The following is a 19,656-nucleotide window of genomic DNA, read 5'->3' as shown; positions in this document are numbered from 1 at the left end:
GATGATAACATAATGTGTCAGCATATACAATATGCAAACAATACTTAATATATACTGGTAGCAACAATGGAAATAATAGCACCAGTAGCGATAGCAATAGCAGTAATAATAATTATCATTATAATTATAGTAGGGTGATGGCAATAATAATAATAAATAATTAATAAATAAACAATAATAATGATAAATAATTAAATAAACAATAATAATAATAAATTAATAGTAAATAATAAATAATAAATAATAAATAATAAATAATAAATAATAAATAATAAATAATAAATAATAAATAATAAATAATAGGTAATAAGTAATAAATAATGACAACAGAACTGATCGGTTTTAGAGATGCTTATTTGGAGAGTAAAGCATAACGTTTCAATTTCCGCGGTTGCAAAAAAAAAAAAAAATGGCTTGAGCTTGAGAATTTCACCTCTTATTGTCCTTTCAGTGGCTATTTGTTAATGATGAAATGCACATGACAGATGAAAATTAAAAAAATTTTTAAAATTTATTCATCGAATCTTTACAAGAAAATCAAAACGCAGTGGATCGTTAAGAATTACTTTAGAGCTAAGCAGGGACTAGTCAGCAGCTCCGATTTCTGATAAATTTTTTTTTTCTTTTAAAAATTACAATTTATTATTGATGTCCATAAGAGTGAAATATTTTAAATAACTCCAAAATTTCGCAAAGGAATAAAGCATCTCTTGTTTGAAGAACTTTTTTTAATATTTTCTTTAAAATTGAAGTGTTTTCCGGTCAATGTTTACTCATATTTTAATATAATACAACAAAAAAAAAAAAAATGGTAAAAAATTCAAACAATGGCAGGAGCTGCAACAGTTGCTGATATGTATTTGGGGATGGTGGTGGTGATAGTATTGATGGCGGTGCCTTGAACGATCGTGGAACTGAATCCAGATATGGATGCTTCAATGGAGGGTGATGACAGCAGCGATGACGATTGTAGTAAAAGAGCTCTCGGTGATGGCTTTAGATTCCCGGCTCTTTTTCCTCTTGCTCCTCCTCTCGGACATACTACTTCTCCAGATGCTCCTCCTTCAGTTCCATAATTCGGTGTAACCTCATCTGGAAAAAAAATACCATCGACATCGCTTTAACCATCAATCACTTTTTTTTTTCTTTTGTAGCTGTAACAAAGTTTGAAATCTTTTTATGAATCATTAATTATCAATGACTAGTTTCTTCTTCTTTGTCAAATTACTGATTTAAAATAAATTCTTCGAGTTCAAATTTATGTTACAAAACTTCAGATGAAGTAAAAGATAAGAAAAGAATAACTGAGAAATGAAAAGTGAGAAATCCTTTCCTGTCATTTGATTTTTCCCCAATGTATTTCAAGATAGTATATTATAATCTATGACTTCACTTAAAGTGGTGGGTAAAAGTGAGATTTCATTAGAAAGCATTCCAAGTATAGTAAAAGGGTCATTAATATTCAAATCTTTAGAAAACTGAAACGTACAATTTTCTTTGGACTTGATAAAATGAATTTTATATCGATATGTATAATAAATTAGTAATAAAGTAAGTTTATGATTCAATAAAGGTTAGATAATAAGCATTTATGGAAGACATTTTAACTCTCTGAAAAGAGATTTATTACTCACATTTGGACATGAATCTGATCCATATTTTGAGTTAATAAACGAACAAAGTGGTCATTTTTTTTTTTTGCATCTTTCAGAGAGTATCATTATAAGAATGAATATATTTCGTTTATTAAATGTAGGAAGACGCTTTCAATGTTAGCGCAAAAAACTTTTGGAATGTTTCCTGTTTATGTTTTAATTTCATAGTAAAATCCTTCCATTCATGGTAAAATAAAAATGTATTATATGGAAGAAAAACATTTAGAATGAAATCTATCAAAATGAAAATATTCGACGAAATAGACGACAAAGACAAATGGAAAGGAAAATATCATCGTACAGCATTTATTAGTGTACTATGTAAAAAAGCATACTTTCATAAAATGTCCTAAAAAACTTTTCATTTTCCAATAATGATAGCTGAAATTAAAAATTTTTTTAAGTCTGAAATTAGTTAACATTTTTCTAAATTTAATCCCAACTTTCATGAATGAAACTTCTAAAGGTGAAGAAAACAAGGTATTAGAAGGAAGATTTTGAATAGAACAAAAGAAATGCGAATTTGTCATACTCTCCCAGATGACATTAGAATGAAAATCAAGCATAAAAAAAGACGGTTCCTATGTTTACACTATTTTATTGCAAATTTATTAAATATGTTCAAAGTTAATAGGCGAGCAATCACTTCTGATTAATAACTATTTGTTGATCTCAAACTCCTTCCCAATCTCTGTCATGGTCGATAGTAATAAATTTCTTCATGATAGTTTCGTATCAGCTCATCAACACATTACTTTTCAACTGTCGTCAAGCAATACCTTTCCGGAAGTGCCGTTCCAATCACTTCTTAGTATAACATACCGGATGGTATTGAAAACTGCATTTCCTTTTCGAGAGAGTGCTGCTATCTCATTTTACTTAACTCTCTTTATATATAAAGATATTTTATAAATAGGACATACTTGAAAACGGAAGCTTACGGTTTAAAGAGGTAAAATGGAGAGAGAAAGAGCAATGGTAGAAGAGAGAAAGATTGCTTTTAGAAGAGATTTATAGAGAGTATACTTTAGTGTACTTATTCGGTCGAATAAGCAATCTTGAAGTAAATAATCCAAAAATTCGGTAGGCAATTAAATTTTTCCAAAATGGACTTAATTTGTAGTATTTGGAATGAAACTTTATTGAATTATTTATTGAGAAGCGTATATTATGTAAAGTGCAGGAAGCAATCTGAGTTTCATTCTGAATTGGACAATCGTTTCCACAAGCAATATTGATGCAATCATTTCAAACGATATGCAATTTTCAAATTAAGACTATTACACTCAGAAAAAGATTCATTTCACATGCTGTTTGTGATCTCTCTTGCAGCAAAAATTTGATTGGGTCTTGAAGCTGGTCATTGGTCATTGGTGACTTTTCTTCTTACTCACTTCCTTTAAACTCATTATAATTATAATGGATGGAAAACAAAAATTTTACAGTTTTGATTATGCACATGCAAAAATATTTTGGTAAATCGTCTTCTTTTTTTTTTTTTTAAAGAGTTTTCTGATGATTTACAGTCATCAATATGCTTGTAGACCAATATTCTAAATATTTCACACAGATTAGAGTCAAAGCAGGTAGATAGGTAATGGGAATGAAGCTTTTTTTGGAAAGTTGAAATTTATGAGAAATACTTCAAAAGGGAAAGGAAACATAATGAAATCAATTAATGGGATAAAAAAGGGATGGGAAATTTGCTTTGTCTTGAATGAAAATTGAAATGAATGGAAAATGGAAATGACCAATTCAACAATGTTGCCTTTCACAAAGCTCTACAAATGATCATCAAAGGCAAGAAAAAAAACTTTCCAAATTTCAAGTGAAAAAACCGGGAAAAAACAAGAAAGACTGATCGAAACTCATAACAGATGTTTGAAATTTTCTGGAAAAAAAAACAGAAAACTCCGAATATAATCAGAACATATCATTAATGAATCTTACAGTGTTCGGAAATCTTTTTAATTAGTGTTTCAGGACTATATTATCTCGTTTCTTTTTTTTTCTTGATCTATGGATATCATTACATTATCGTAGCTAACCTGAAACCATATTGTCTTACTCGGTTGATCTGACATCTCATCTATTATAATTACCGGAGCTAAAACTATCGATGGTATCTGTTCGATTCTAATTCTACTTTTTGTTTGTTGTGGGAGAATAATCAGCATACTGTGTAAAATATAAATTTCACGGAACCAACAGTCATTAACTCAACCGGAACACCTGAACAGAGGACAAGGAGAGTTGCACATTTACACAAATGAAATACCTAAAGAAAATTTTTGATGGAGGAAATTGAAGATTTAGATCAGATACAGAAAGAACACAATAAACAATAACTGTCGAGAAGTTTAATTATCAGTTTAAAAAAAACTATTGATGAATTCAAACTGATAAATGGATTTCTTCCTTTCCTTGCCATCTTGAGAAACAGAAGACATCTTCCTCAATTCATAGACTTTTAATAATGTTAGAAATAAGTAATATATGAACTGAAAATGCATATAAGAAAATAAGATATTCACTTCGTATTCTTCCGATGTCCGATGGAAAGGACAAAGCGATGGATGTAGAAGACACATCTGGTGAAATGTAATGAACCAAATGCGCCTTTTTTCTTCTAACAATGAAATATTTTATGATTGATGGATGGATGAATGAAGGAAAAAGAGGAATGGGCCTTGAGGAATAGATTATTAAAACTGGATAAAGATGCTTTAACCGGGATACCTATCTTGATGATAACACACTATGATTCTACAATTATAATTCTTACTTTAACAAAATCCTTCCTACTGTTTCATCCAACCCGAGCGATTAGTCTCTTTCGGTTTTTTGGTAGGCAATTTTGTCCCATAAAGAGACTAAAATAGACGAAGTTTTGATGAATTTCGGAAGGACATCCTGAAAACGACTGGACCATGTCTTTTGGTTTTGTTGGGCTGAATTCTATTATACCCTTCCCTCCTAATTATCCTCTAAAGGGATTACAGCAGGGTCATTTTTGTTTTGCTGCTAATACCTTGCGGTGATATAGAAATTGTACATAGCATTCTACTTTTTTTTGTTTTCCCTCTCTTCATCTCTTGAAATTCCCTTCAATCTCTTCTCTCTTATTTTCGAAATTTTCGAATAAATCACTTAAAATTTAAAATCGATTTCTTTTATGCAAAACAGAGAGAGAGACTGAAAGTACTTTTCTGCTGTATCAGTAAAGGATCATATTATTGAAATATCGGAATGCTGCAAAAAAAAAAAAAACCCCGTTCGGCCTTTTTTTACTTGCTTGGAAATAATCCCACCTATCTAACTTTTAAGACTTGAATGATTGATATCATACAGCCTTAGTCTCAGTTTTCCACTACCCCCAATAAACTTCAAGATGTGAGCAACTTCTTCTTCAAAAAAAAGCAATCAATAAATTCATCTTTGAATACTACATATTTCAGAAGTTTATCTCTTATATTTTATTCCATTTTAACTTAACTACAAAATTTGCTGCACTAACAATTTTTGTCCCTCTAAAATGAGACAAAGCACTGTCATCAAAATGCACAGCTTCAGCCTTCATTCAATGGATGAATGACGCAACATCGGATACATTGAGGGTACATATATTTGCTTCTGCTGTAACTAAATTGCAATAAATCATCATCGATATCGAGTAAACATGGTATGACAGCAACATCTGCATGTAATAAGCTCATCGAAAATTACTCCCCCCAATCATCCAATGATCCTTCCAATGCTTTTTTACAAACGAATGGATGGAAGTATTATTTAATGTGCTCAGAAATTTCTGAAAGGAATCCAAATTTTTTAGAAAGGTTCCGGATAAATTTAAATTCGAGTAATGTATTGATAAATTCACTCATAAATATGAATTCGAAAACCTGTTAATTGCAGTTCTTCCACCTAATCCGCAATTTTAGCACCTTTTACGTGACCTTTTGTCATAGTTAATAGGTCACTCAGAATCGGCGCATTGTAAGGATATTTCGACTTTATAAATGTTGCATGCTTTTAATCAGTTTAATGCTATTACTGGATAAGACTAAGTGATTAAAGTTAGACCATTATGAGAACCCACAAACAGACTGGGCTCAGATGGTCATTTTCTAAAATGACGCAGTATGGAAGCAACCGGTTGTTTAGCTCCCTTACTCTAAGAACTCATAAGATGCACAAAGGTCAGGAAATGATCTATCGTTACTAGCTAATGCAACTGAAGAAATTTATGTATTTCAAAACCGGAAAAAAAGATCGTATTAAATATATCCACGAAATATCCCAATGGATTGACTGTACTTTCAGAAAGAATGAAAGAGATTTGAGAAATAACGTGACATTGGAAAGTGAAACAGATGACAGGAAGAATAAGTTTAATTTTCTCGCTTGAGCAAACAACCACAAAGCTAACCCTTACAATATTGATATTTTAATGGTCCTGTCAAGGCGGAAAGCAAAGGATAAGATAATTGGTATTAAGTAATCTGTTTAGTCAAACCTGTTCAGCTTCTACTATCCCAGAGTAATTACTTTTATATCGGGCAAAGAATGCGTCTAATTCGAATTTGCAAATGTGCAAATGATTTGCAAATTTGCAAATGAATTGAATAAGCATTTTCCGATGATCGGAAAATCTGATCCGCTCTCCTTCCACACTTCCAATCATGCATACATATATATATATAAACAGAAATAAGGAGGGTGATAGTGATTCTTCTTTGTTTCTGTTCTCCTGGTTTCGAACTAGTCCATGACCTATTTCTTCTCAGGAGAGATGTTTAATTATAATAAGGGCTCATTTCATTGAACGCTTTATTGCATTAGACCAATTTTTTATTATTATTGCTTTTATCAGCGCAATCATTACTAAATTGATCAGGTTGTTATCATATCACTATATTACCATTATACCATCATTACAACTATTTTTTTTGTTATTATTTTCATTACTGTTTCAGTAATAATGCCTTATACAATAATTATCATAATTTTCATCTGTATAGAATATGAAATAGGTATGCCTTAACAGTGCTGCATTTCGAAGAATGCAAAACGTACATTTGTTGGAAGGGACAAATATATGACACTAATACTTTCACCACTTTATCACTTGGCCCTTATCACTGCCATTATAACCAGTAATCTTTTTATGATTGCTCAGTTTCTAGATTGGCTTAAGAAAAGAAATAGTTAAAGAAATAGTTTCAAGAGCCAAGATATGATATATGGAAAGGCCAATGAAAAGAAACAAAACAGTTAGCTAAAAAAAAACAATGTTTGGAAGAGATCGGTTTCACAACAATGAGAACAGATGAATGAATGATTGTTTTGGTGAACATACAGAAATGCTAATTCGAAATAAGAAAAGGAAAAGCCGCACACTAGAAGGTATCATTAACGAGCTTTAAAATTCATCAAATCACCGTATGTGTCATTGTTTAAAAAGACTAACTGTTATCATCACCTTGAAAGAAGATGAAGTTAAGAATATTCACAAAAATATTGTCCAAATCAATCAAGTAAACCTGTTACCATTTAGTCGTCTTCGAAGCTCTTCCATTTTATGGCAGTAACGCTGGTCACGACTTGGTCGGTATCCCTCTATTATCCAGTTCTGGTTATTAATCCAAAAACGATATAAGTATCTTATCAGGCTAGTATTTGTCTGAAAAAAAATATAGATTTTGGAAAATTTCTGCAATTCAAATGGTGTTTTTCTATGACAAACTTCTGATTATAGTGTGAATGATAATTTGCTCAAGCCTATTTGTTTAGACTGAACAAATAACACCGAAAAATGAATGTTTAAGATGGCAAAATGTAAGCCATCGGAAAATAGCCTTTTTTCTTTTTCTTTCTCGCCTTTTACTTTTTATTTAAAGTTTTCCGGTCAAAGGCTATAACACATCGAATAATACGGAAACGTCAGGACAAAGAACGGTGCCATAAATAATCTATTTTTCATGTACTCTTATACTTAAATACTTATTTACTGAGAAATGAATTCTGAACAATTAGAAGTAACCAGAATAATACATAGGATGACCAGCCTTGACGTGAGCATATATAGCAACAAAAAAAGACAGAAAGAAGATAAATGCGGGAAGAAAAGTGGATGAGCTCAGCAAAGTTTCCCATTTGCTACCATTTGCTTTCACAACCATTTCACTGAAATTTAATCATAAATATTGAATTTCATGAAACTTTGAGACATATTTTATTGGAGAGATTTGTCTATTCATTTCATTCCCTGAAATAGCACACATTTGAAAACCTTTCTAATCGTCCATTTCAAATTTCTTTTTACAACTTTTGTTGAAAAAAGAGTTCAACGACTCATTAAGCTATTCCTAATTGATAACTGGAAGTTTTAAATTTGTTCGTTGGAAAATTGTAAGAATAAAAAGTGAAAACGAACGGACTGCTATCCATCGTATCGTTTCTTACTAAATTCCTTTCAATGCAAAAACAAATCAATGATATAACTGAGGACAGGAACATTAGCGCAGCAGCTATGGTAAACACTATCAGATAACGTAAATCATGTCTTGAAATCGATGGTAAACGTAAATTTTGCCACTGAAAGTTTTAGCTGTTCCTTTTTATGATTCTGGAAGTTATGGATGAAGAACGGATAGTGTGATGACATATCGAATGGTTGATACAAAAAATAACTAGCGGATACATGCTTCCCCGTATTCGTTCCATCATTCCGATGAAGAAAAAAGTGGAATTGTGGACTGACTATTTCTCTTTTTAGTATGTCAGTTGATTAATACTGACTTACATCGACGACATTTCGTAGGCGGTATTTGTAAAGACAAAGCTCACATGCTGCTGGACGCTTCAATTTATGAGCACAAATCGTCAACCAATGCTGAACAAATACTATGTGAATTCATTGTTTTTCTTTCAAACGATCTTGAATTATCAAATTGAGTCTAGGATAGAAATAATATTTTTAGACAGCGATTAAATTTATACGATGGCAAGATAAGAGATGAAATGCTAACAGTCTGAGTAAACTATCCCAGAAGAATTATGCAAACTTTTTAATGGAATTTTCAGATCTAAGCTAAATGATAGAAACTTACTAGGAGGCATGATATATGGACGTACTTCAAGGAACCGGTACAACGACATGGAGAAATAAGCGGATCTCCGGAACTACCAAAACTGTGACATATTCGACAAAATTTCTCGATTATTGTTTCATCCGGTGAAAGTGTACTGCAATCTGTTACTGTAAGCGAATGAAGTATATTCGAATCAAATACTGTCCTCTGAAATTCTTTTTATTCCATTGTTGAATAAAATTCAGCAATGACGCAGAAATTTTATTGGAATGAAAAATGCCAAAGACGAAAGAATCGATTGATTTATCAATTTGCATACATCCTAGAATTTTACGGAAATTTTATAATATGATATAGTAAGTATAGATGATCAATTATAACTGCATTTCGATGATACAAATTAGAGATTGCTATGGATCCTTGTATCATGGAAGATCTCTTAATTCAAATTTTATGCAAACCTGATTGGTAACTTTCAAGCAGGTACCATTAACAAATGGATGTCTTGCACATGTTTCACAAAGTGCTCCAATATCCGAGAAATGACTACATCTATTCTGCTGTACTTCTTTGTTGGGTATTTTCCGATCTAATGTTTTGATGTATAAAGCATAATGACAGTCATCACTAAACCTTCGACCGTCATGACAGTACTTCCTTACCAAATCTGAAAAACATCTAGAATAACTGCAAAGAAATACTGTATTTCGATAGAGCTCTCAACAAAATGAACCTTGCTAGAGCACTCAACAAAATGAACAATTCTAAATTTATGAAACTTCAATGTTCAAAAATTTTAATACCATTAATTACCACTCTTCAGTTGACATGTAATAATTTTCCCCAGATCGAACTAGACATTACTAATCGAGATTGGATGGTCTTCTCTAACATTCTTGTCTAAGATTATACAGAATGATAATTGGTCATACCAGTGACTTATACTATTGTGACAAATAGTTTTGCCCACAACTTTAACATTTTAAAAACAGTGCCGTTGAGAAGTATTTGTTATTTTTTCATTTTGTAATTATTTGTTATTCCGATGAACATTGATGATAATTGGGATGCTAAGGAAGGAACCAAATGTTTTACAGCGTTCCTCGATTTACATTCGTTAAAATTGATGATGACATTGACCTTATCCCTTCTGACCGATGATGCCCCACGTATCATTTACTATTAAATTTTAAAGTTAAATTTCTCAGTTCTCAAAATCGTTATTTTTCACTGCCTATTACAGTTGGATGCAAAATTTTTCATTTTCTTTCCCTTAAATTCTAGTTAGTTGCACCAAATTTCCTAAATTTAATTTGAACTGCTGCGACAATCACTAATTGCCTAATGTCCCAGTTGCAATTCATAATATTAAGAACTAATTTGGTAATTAATCGATTCATATCTGTTGCCACTGGGTAAACTGATGAAAAACGAAACTCAAACGTCTTATAGAGAATAAATGTTAAGGCAATCCAAGGTTGCACATCAGATGAAGTTGCACATCCCAAGTAAATACATTTACCGCCTGTACACTGTCTAAGCTAGGAAATATGCAGAGGATTTGAAGGCCTTACAATTGTGTTCCTTAAATGGATTCCAATTACAAAAATAAAAGTTAAGGACACAAACAGATTTAAGGAAGCAAAAGTAAATGAAACTTCTCTTAGATCCTTCCTCGAGAAATCAAATTTTATTAGTGCATTTAAGCTCTTTCTATTGAAGCTATTATCTTAAGTCATAAAATTTCAAGAGCGGTGAAGGCTATTTAGCAAACCACTGCTCAGATTACGAAATTCTTTAAAGTACCACGCTTCTCTGCGCTTAATATTGTGAAACAAAGTTATTTACCCACTTCATCTTACCTTTGAAATTTTCATTGCTTTTACTAGTTTCACCAAGTTCATGTAGACCAGAAGACATTCCAGAGATCTGAACTTGAATTAAACCTTAAATCAATCGGAAATAACATTTCAAGTTATTAATAAAATGAATTATGTCTTAATGGCTTGAAAAGAAATGATCTTATAAGTACCCATCGCTCAAACGATCTTCATTTTATTGCGCTTTTGAATCCTTAATTACAGTCAAATACAACAAAAAAACTGGAAACTTTTTAGGTTTTGAAAAGTTCCAACTAAATTTATTAGCGTGAAATTTTAACAAAATGCTATTTAAAGCTATGAAGACATACCTTGCGTACCACATAATGAGGTTGCAACTGTCCAAATGATACTGCGCAATCAGAGTTTGAAGCAGTAGGTCGCTAAATTTCATAATAAAGGATAGTGAGAGACTAGGAAAAAAAAGAAACGATCATCTCAATTCATCTTACACAAGCAATTTAAATGCTCTGATTATGAGCAAATAAAACTAAATAATAGTTCACACAATAATTTATTTTAGAAAAAATCTCTGCAAGAATTTTATTGGAAAAGGAAGCGATAGAACCAGAAGAAATTTTTCTTCATAGTCTCTTTCATATAAACTTTTTTCAAATTAATTACATTTCACATCCGTAGTTTCATTTCAATATGTAAATTGTATGAAAACCCTCTCGTATTTTATTTCTAAAAACTATGTCGCCAATTATTATGGCAAATATTCTTGTCACTCTTTTAACTTTTTCGTATGTGTTATTGACCTATCAATCCTTGCATTTCAAGATCGTTGTCCGTACTATTATTTTAGCACTTTACCAACCAGTCGTAAGATTTCGTTGAAAGAAGACAACTAAATATAAAAAGCCATTTCGTATGGTGATCACATTTCTTTCCGTGAATTGCTTTCCGCAATTTCACCACTGATGTATTTCATTTTTTTTTTCTCTCTTTTTTTTGTAAAATGAAATTGTGCTATTGGTGAAGAATTTTTTTATCGAAATTTGGTTTTGTTAGTCTGATGATATCACCTGTCTGCTCGCAATTCAAAGTTATACTGAAATCTTACTTAAAATGTTTCTTCATTTGTTTATGAATGGGAAGAGAAGAAAAGGAACTTATCCGTTATCTTTCATCCTTTCACCGTATTTTTACATTCTGGAAAAATTGATTAAGAGGAGGAAAAGATCAAAGCGAGAAATAAATGTTCCTGTAGCAGATGTGAACAGTGGAAACCAAATAATTAAGTAATTTCTAACAGGAAGCTAAACTAAAGAGTTATCAGCGGATATTTTGCAAATATTTGCTAAAAATCAATTTAGGCTAAAGTTTTAACCCATAGAAAGTAGCAAAAGACAAAGTAAAATGATTCAGAAAAAGAAAAGCACAGAAAAAGAGTTCCACCAAAGGATCACATAAAGGAAATAGAACCATCATCATTTTGAAAGTTTACTTTGGATGAAAAAATCAATTTTGCATAATTTAAGTGGTACTTTTTTAAATCCCTAAAACTTATTCTATTATTCTAAGTCTAGATCTAAGCCACTAATGACTCAGCCAATTCCTTTCATCCAAAATGTTCAATTCAACTTTATTCAAAGCTGCACTGTTTCCAATTTGAATAGATATGATTTAGAATATTTAAGATGTATACCGGAGAGTGATGATAAGAAGTTAATGGCAGATAAATTTGTTAATCAGTTGGCAACTAAATGGAGAATGGTCGGAAACAAATATACTAATTAAAATTTGATGTAATTTATGATAACAATTCGGAAATACTTACTTCTTTTTCATCAGTAAATCTTACTGATGCATCTTGCATTGCTTCCTTTTGAATCAAATGATTATCTTTAAGGCACAAACTGAAATTTGTCAAATTAAGGGGAATGAAGAATGCAGGGTGGACTACTGATAAGAAACTGTATGTACCTGAACTTAGTATGGATAACTCTTCAATGTTTCGCAAATTCATAAAGTTCGAATAAGAACTAATCAACATTCTTCATCTAATTATGCATTCTAGGGTAGTTATTTAGGGTTGATATAAGTTGTATAGTATAGAGCTAAGCAAAAACAAGGCAAATCCATCAAGGTCATTCAAGTACTAGCGGACTTGTTTGATATAAACCTATTTATCTACCTATCTTCTACCTAGCTATCTATCTATTTACCTACTTATCGAACTATCTATTTATCTACCTATCTAATAACATCAATAATATTCAAAGTTTGAAAGATAAAGATGGAAAGATGAATTAAGTACATTTGGAAGGGAATAGACCACATCCAATGGTAAAGAAAAATGAGATGGAATGGGTGACCGCTCTCGAGAAAAGTTGGCCTAAACATTTTTATTTGGGTTAACGATTGCGAGAGGAGGAAGGAAGGAAGGAAGAAATAAGCAGTAATCCTATGAGAATACTACGCCTTTTTGTGTCAATTGGCAATGATATAAAGCAGAATGAATGAAGAAGGAACGAACGGTTCATTTAGAAAGGAAGGAGGCGCAATTGGGTGAGCGATCCGTTAGTATTGGTGCGGTGCATTTCCTTTCACTAAGTCAAGGCTTTAAGATGAAGTCAACCATACACTTATCTTATCAAGCAGATTATTGGAACTATAATAAATATGAACTAACTATTGCTTCTCTAAGAAGGCTTAATGGCCTATCGCAGACAAGCTTTTCACTTTCTCATCCTATCAATTGATCAAACATGTCTCACAGATATCCTGCAGTTTGCACACTGTATCTGTATTCTACTTTTCTATTCCAATAAGCTATTGAGTTGTGAAATGATAAATTATTAACTTCATTGACCATTGTCATTGAATATATTAAATTTCGTCCTACAATTAATAGTTCAAGATGACGTATTACTATTGATTACTTCCAATATGAATGCCAATGGAAGAGACTTACTTTTAAAAATGTTTTTTGTTTCCTGCAAGTGTAACAATGAAGTGAGGAAATTTGTACTCATTCAACGAACTATAATATTTGGCTTATTTGGCTTACTAATTCCGAAATGTTTCTTTTTCTCTCTATCCCTCTCTTTCTGTCGTTTCTTGACTTATCTAAAATTTACATTTCTCGCTTTAACCTAACTTATTCTTTCCACCTCTTCAAGGTAAATAATATCTTATAAGCCATCTGTCATATCTATTGTCCTTAGTTGAATGATTTGCTTTGTTAGTTTGAAATACAAATATTTAGAGCACCTCCCAGCCCATTACAAAAACTTGATTTACAGTTTAAACTTAGTCTCGAAGGATTTTTTCTAAGTTTTTTTCGCAATTCTCCAAAGAGCACATAGTATGATTGTTTACAATGTGATCGCTAAATGTCTCTCAAAATCAGATATGAAAACTTCGTTTTGGTGTGAAAGGATGGAAGATAGACCTGATTAGTGCAGTGTTTGGACCTGACAAGATTTAAATGTTGAATGAACCACTCAAAAATAGATCATTTGTTAAAAGCGCATTTCTTCCCTCCTTTATGGTTATGGTTTGTCGAAGATATCAGGCTTTCGCGACTTTTCCGCTTCTTGTTTTCTGCTGGTACTTTGATTTTCACCTTTCATCTACTAATTTATAAGTATGGAAAGAATAATGAATACAAGCATGAGATGATGCATGATGATAAAATAGTCAACTAACACAAATAGCAATTGATTATAAGTTCAGGTAAGGATAACCAAGAAATGCTTTTGTTACTCAATGACTTAGCTTGCTTAATCGCATGAAAAGAAAATTGTGTAGTAAAGAGAAACTAAAAAAAAAAAAAAATTTAGAAATTCCGAAGGATTTTTTTTTCCGAAGAATATGCTTTTTTTGACAATTATTGTGGCTCATTGAAGGTTTTCAAATTGGTATTCAAGATTTCGCCCAGGGATTAGAGCCATATGCTTTAATTGAAAACTATCAAATAACAAGTGATCGATATTGTTAAGAGTTCATTGATAAAATCTATCAAGTACTAGTAAACATATTTATTTTATTACTATTACCGCTTTTTGATGCAATACGGTAAATAAAGTTCCAGAATGGTGAGATATTTCCGGGAACCGTCGCATTAAAGTTATGTTTTTTTTTTTTCTTTTTTTTAAAGAGCATAAACAAAAGTAGCAATACTTTTGAAAGAAATAATTACATACTATGCAGATTGCAGCACTCCCATTGGTTTTGGCCTGGGCCAAACTTTAATTCCGATTGCAAAAAGCATATGTGAAATTTTGATCTTATTTTATAAAAAAAGGATATATTTTAACAGGTGCTTTATCTAAATTGGCTTCAATCTAACTGAGATTTAAGCTGCTTAAATTAGTTTATGTCTTCCAAAATCTTTAAGCTACCAGGCTCCCAAATCTCAATCCAATTTATTTCACTGGAAATCCAGGATACCATACATATTTTATGTTAATTCAAGCTACTTCCATTTACTTTCTTCAAAAAACAAATTTTTTTTTCCACATGTACTTTTGCAATCGAACCAAAGTTTGGCCTAGACCAGAGCTAGTAGCAGAGCTGCCATAATATGTAATTATTTTATTTTTAAAGTATTAAAATATTTTTTTGATTTCAAGAAGTCTGTTATAAAAAAGTATTGTAAACGATGCGGATCATACGACCGGTAAGATATGCAATAATCAGGCAGAAATTGTATTGCTGGACAGAAACAGAATTTAATCCCCCAAAAGTAATTTAACTATTGAATGAAACCAAAAAGTACATGACAAAGGAAGATATCCCATGAAATCATATCAGTATAAACAAATTATCGAAACTCAAGTGTTGATGTTAAGGTAATTATGAACAGTTAAGCTAATTATGAATATGCTTCCTCGTTTTTTCTTGAGAAAGAAAAGCTTTGAAAGATTGCATTGTTATGGAGTGTTTATTTTGTATTGAGAATAAATTACAAGGCTCAAATAATTATTTCTTATTTCCCTTAGTCCGTAATCTTTTTTGGTTTTAATTCATGAAATTCACCCAGTAAACTTCTCTTCTGCTTTTTTCCTAATTTCATCATCGAAAGTCTTATTCCTCCATCTCACTATTACATTACTTTTTTCATCCAATGCTACAGTAAACTTGAACTTCTCTTATAGATTATTGATCGATAAGATGATCATGCTGAACTAAAGATATCTGGAAATGGAAATAAGTAATGAAAGACTTATTTCAAATGCATAAACGCGAAATATGTGTATGATAAAGGTAACATTTCTTTATCCATTGCATATTTTGTATGCATTTTGATTGATATCATGACATTTAGATGATAAAAAGATTCGCATACGCAATTTGATGGCCGTAAAACAAATAATGAATGCCATCACGGCAGTGACTGTGTTAATAGCCAAATGTGTCTAGATGTTTCGGATTGCTAGGACCTTGTTTATGTGATTGATACTTATGGTATGGTTATGTAGAGCTTTTGGATACCATAAAAGCTCTTAACAGCAATTGCATTTACAGCAATTAAGGCTTATCTTCTACTCACTTCATTGTAGTTTTTGTTGAAGCAATAATGAATGTATTAGCAGCTGTTGATTGGATATTAATATTGATGTAATGGCAAGTGTAATTAGTGACGCTGTTAACAATATTAGTAGAGTTATAGATCAAAGATTATAGATTAAGGTACGTTTCATCAGGGTGGTATTATCACCATTCATTTAGTTTTAAACTAATTAATGCGACCATGCTTCTGTTTTATTGTCATCATCTCCGATAATTTTATGCAACAACTTTTCAATCAATCAATTAATGCTACTCATTTCCACTATTGGTAAATTAAATTAAAAATTTAGCAAGAACTACATGGATTATTTAAAATTGCTTCTACTCTTTCATATCTGTCATCGTGTCACATCACTGTTGTAATAACTTTCCATTTTAGATAGTTTGCAAAACAATGCCAACTTTTTGGTGAAGTGAGAGTGACCCAAAGTTAGGTATAGGTCGAATTAAAAATACGTTTGATCATATCTGTTCTATCATATATTCCAAATGAAAATGTCTTTCATTGCCAGCTAAAGGGTTTTCAAATTTTAAATTTAACGAAATTTTAGCAAGAAAGTGACAACTGGAAATTCATAAGCAAATGACAACACGTCGAAAATAATAACAACAAACATTGTATTTGTAATATGCAAGGATCTCTCAAAGAAGTCGCAAATTATCGTCCCATTAGAAAATGTCATTTCTGACATATGACTCATGTAGTCCAATGTGAACTAAGACCTTAGATAGATGAAGATTCAGAGGCTGAACGAAATATGCAAGTTTAAGCAAATGAATTTGATTTGATCATACTAATAGAATGAAATATATGTAATGGATTGGGCTAGAAAGAGGTTGTTCGTTGGTCAAATTTCTGAAGGAAATTAAAAATTGCACGAATTCATTGTGAATAATAGATTGATTCTCTCGGTACCATGACCTGAACAGTCCTATCTATCCCCTCGACTCCATTTCCTTCTTTTCTCGCCTGAGAGATCAGACTAAATATGGATTAATTCCCTTTCATTCATTGATATTTGTTATCTTCTTTCTTCTTACACGATTGACAATTTAATCCCCTAAATCAATATAATTAAAATTTCGAAAATGCATTCCAGATACGATGAGCTACTTCTTGTTTAATTTTGGGAAAAAACTAATCGCGAATACCAGACAAGCCCTTTCATCCCCCACAGCTCTACATTACAAAAACCCGAGGGGTAACAGTCGTCGGTCCACCTCAGTGCCATTAATGTTCTAATTCCAGTTCAACTTCATCCAAGACTTTCTTAATTATTTTTCCGTTCTTTTTTTTTTTGCGCCCGTGATGGTATTCTCCCACTCGCCATTACCATTCACTGTTGATTATTTAGAATTCTTCAGTTCTTTTATCGGGAAGTCATCTGCTACAAATCGATTTGAAAATACTTTTAACTATCAAAAAAAGACCTAATTAATAAGCAAGCAAGAATTTATCGCTAGACCTTATTATTTTTCATTTCTTTATAGCACAGTTATGAGTCCTAATGCAAATTATTGATACGGTAAATTGGATCAACGAACTTCTCGTAATCGCTGATCAGTTTATCGCTATTTATCTCTTTTTTCCACGACTTATGATATTGCTTAAATGAAATCCGTATTCGCTGGAATGATTAAATTAAGTTTGACAAAAGGCCAAAACCTAAATATTTGCTTTAAATTTCAGCTGGAAAAAAACTTTCGCGTCGTAATTTTGTTTAAAGCCCAAAGAAGATTAATTATGCTTCAATTTAGTAAATGGTTTTTTTCGTGATCAAAGTGCTATTATCATTAAGAAACAAAAACTTCATTAAAAAATGAATAGAGATCTTGTTGTCGTATTGAATATAATAAAGAAGATGGTAAATATGGAAATAATTCATCTTACAGCTGAAATGTTGCAACGTTAGAGACTGTTAACATTAATGAATAGCAGCTATATATTAAAGCGAATCCGATTTGCTTAATGAAACAACATTTGGAAATACGACGATTAATTAATAGCATTTCGTTTTATTGAATTGACAGGCTAACCTGTCCAGTAATAGTAACAGGTGTATAATAAAATGTATTCGAATTTGTCACACACAATTTTAAATTTAAATTACTGCACATTTTTTTAAAGGTGTTGTTGAAGTGTCCGCAGGTGGTTCCAAAATATTTCAGTTATCAAAATAAAGAATCAAAAAAAAGCTAATGCAAATATGCTAGAGTAAATGTTGTAATTTTTTATTCCAATCTTCCTACGATTGAACAAAAATTTGGCTTTTGTTTTCCGATCTTCTTGTTTGATTTATGGAAAAAAAATATCTTTTCGCTCATTCCTAAAGTAATGCTTGAAATTTTTTCATAAAAATGTGCTCTATATTTTTCTTATATTCTATGCATATGTAACATGTAGAGTAAATTCGCAGTAAGTAAAAATAAACAATTTTTATCAATAAAAAGATTTAAAAGAGTGTAACGACGCATTAAATGAAAATGTTATTCGTCTAAGAAACATTAAGTCATACTGGAAAAAATTCAACAAACATGAAGGACCAAGAAATCCTGTAGGCATACCATTTTTTTTTCTCCATTTGATTATACCTGTATTACAAGATACCCTCGAAATGGCAGTCCTCTTTGATGTCTTGGAAATTTTATCATCTAAACATGAAACAATGACCCATTTTGTATTTCTAACTGACCATCCAGAATCTGAAGAAGTGCCTTCTAACTTGCTGTTCGTGTGAGATGCTATGTCATGACATACCATGTAAACTGAAATTTTTGGGCTGAAAAAATGATCCCGAAACGAATAGAATTAGAGCTACCATGAATTGTTATTTGAAGTTTCCGGATTTTCATATTTTTGCAGCTAGTTGATAAACATTTAGTCCAAATACTTAGTTCATTCCGGAAAGGATAGGAATAGTTTATCACAAATGATAATAAGATGTGTGAGGGAAGCCAAATATCATCGAATTGGCTTACTGTTAATTTCTTACATACTTGTTTTTACGTCCTCATATTTCATTTTAATTATATTTTAATGAGGATTGGTTTTATGAGATGTTTTAATGAGAAAGAGGTCCAAAATTCTGCACCAATTAATTGTTGTACTTTGTCTATATCACCAAAGTTATTACTTCCTTCACGAAATGTACAATGTACTTTACTTTCTATAAGTAATCAAAAGAAGTTGGTCTCTTTTTCTTTGGATATTTGCGCATCATATTACAAAAATCGAGTAATTCCAAGAGAATATTGAAATTCGCGTTGTCACACGAAAAAAAATTGAGTGGTTTTTCGAATGATGAATTTGTCGGAATTACTGTGATTGTGGAACTGCTATGATTGTTAACGTTTTCCTAAATTTTCTACGAAAGTTGTCTATTTTTATATCTGTCAAACTATTTATACCAATGCTTTATTCGCTCTATTCCTCCCATATATTTCAAAAATTAGCTCATGTTTCTCCGTCATTCGGAAGATAACTGAAGCACTGGAAAATTTTTC

General features: G+C 31.4%; 2 protein-coding genes across 2 annotated transcripts; both read right to left on the bottom strand.

Moving 5' to 3' along the window:
- Positions 1-820: 820 nt before the first annotated feature.
- Positions 821-1,657, bottom strand: LOAG_02035 (hypothetical protein; the record flags this gene model as incomplete). The annotated part of the gene is made up of 2 exons (XM_020445917.1): positions 821-1,118; positions 1,635-1,657. The coding sequence occupies 2 exons, from the start codon at positions 1,655-1,657 to the stop codon at positions 821-823; spliced, it is 321 nt and encodes a 106-aa protein (XP_020303682.1).
- Positions 1,658-7,687: 6,030 nt separating this feature from the next.
- LOAG_02034 (hypothetical protein) lies at positions 7,688-10,669 on the bottom strand (the record flags this gene model as incomplete). Its single annotated transcript, XM_020445916.1, has 6 exons — positions 7,688-7,841; positions 8,092-8,252; positions 8,461-8,550; positions 8,768-8,956; positions 9,211-9,416; positions 10,612-10,669. The coding sequence occupies 6 exons, from the start codon at positions 10,667-10,669 to the stop codon at positions 7,688-7,690; spliced, it is 858 nt and encodes a 285-aa protein (XP_020303681.1).
- Between the last annotated feature and the right edge of the window lie 8,987 nt (positions 10,670-19,656).

The sequence above is a fragment of the Loa loa genome, assembly GCF_000183805.2.
Source record: "Loa loa unplaced genomic scaffold supercont3.80, whole genome shotgun sequence".
Taxonomy (NCBI): domain Eukaryota; kingdom Metazoa; phylum Nematoda; class Chromadorea; order Rhabditida; family Onchocercidae; genus Loa; species Loa loa.
This window is presented reverse-complemented; position numbering and strand designations above follow the sequence as displayed.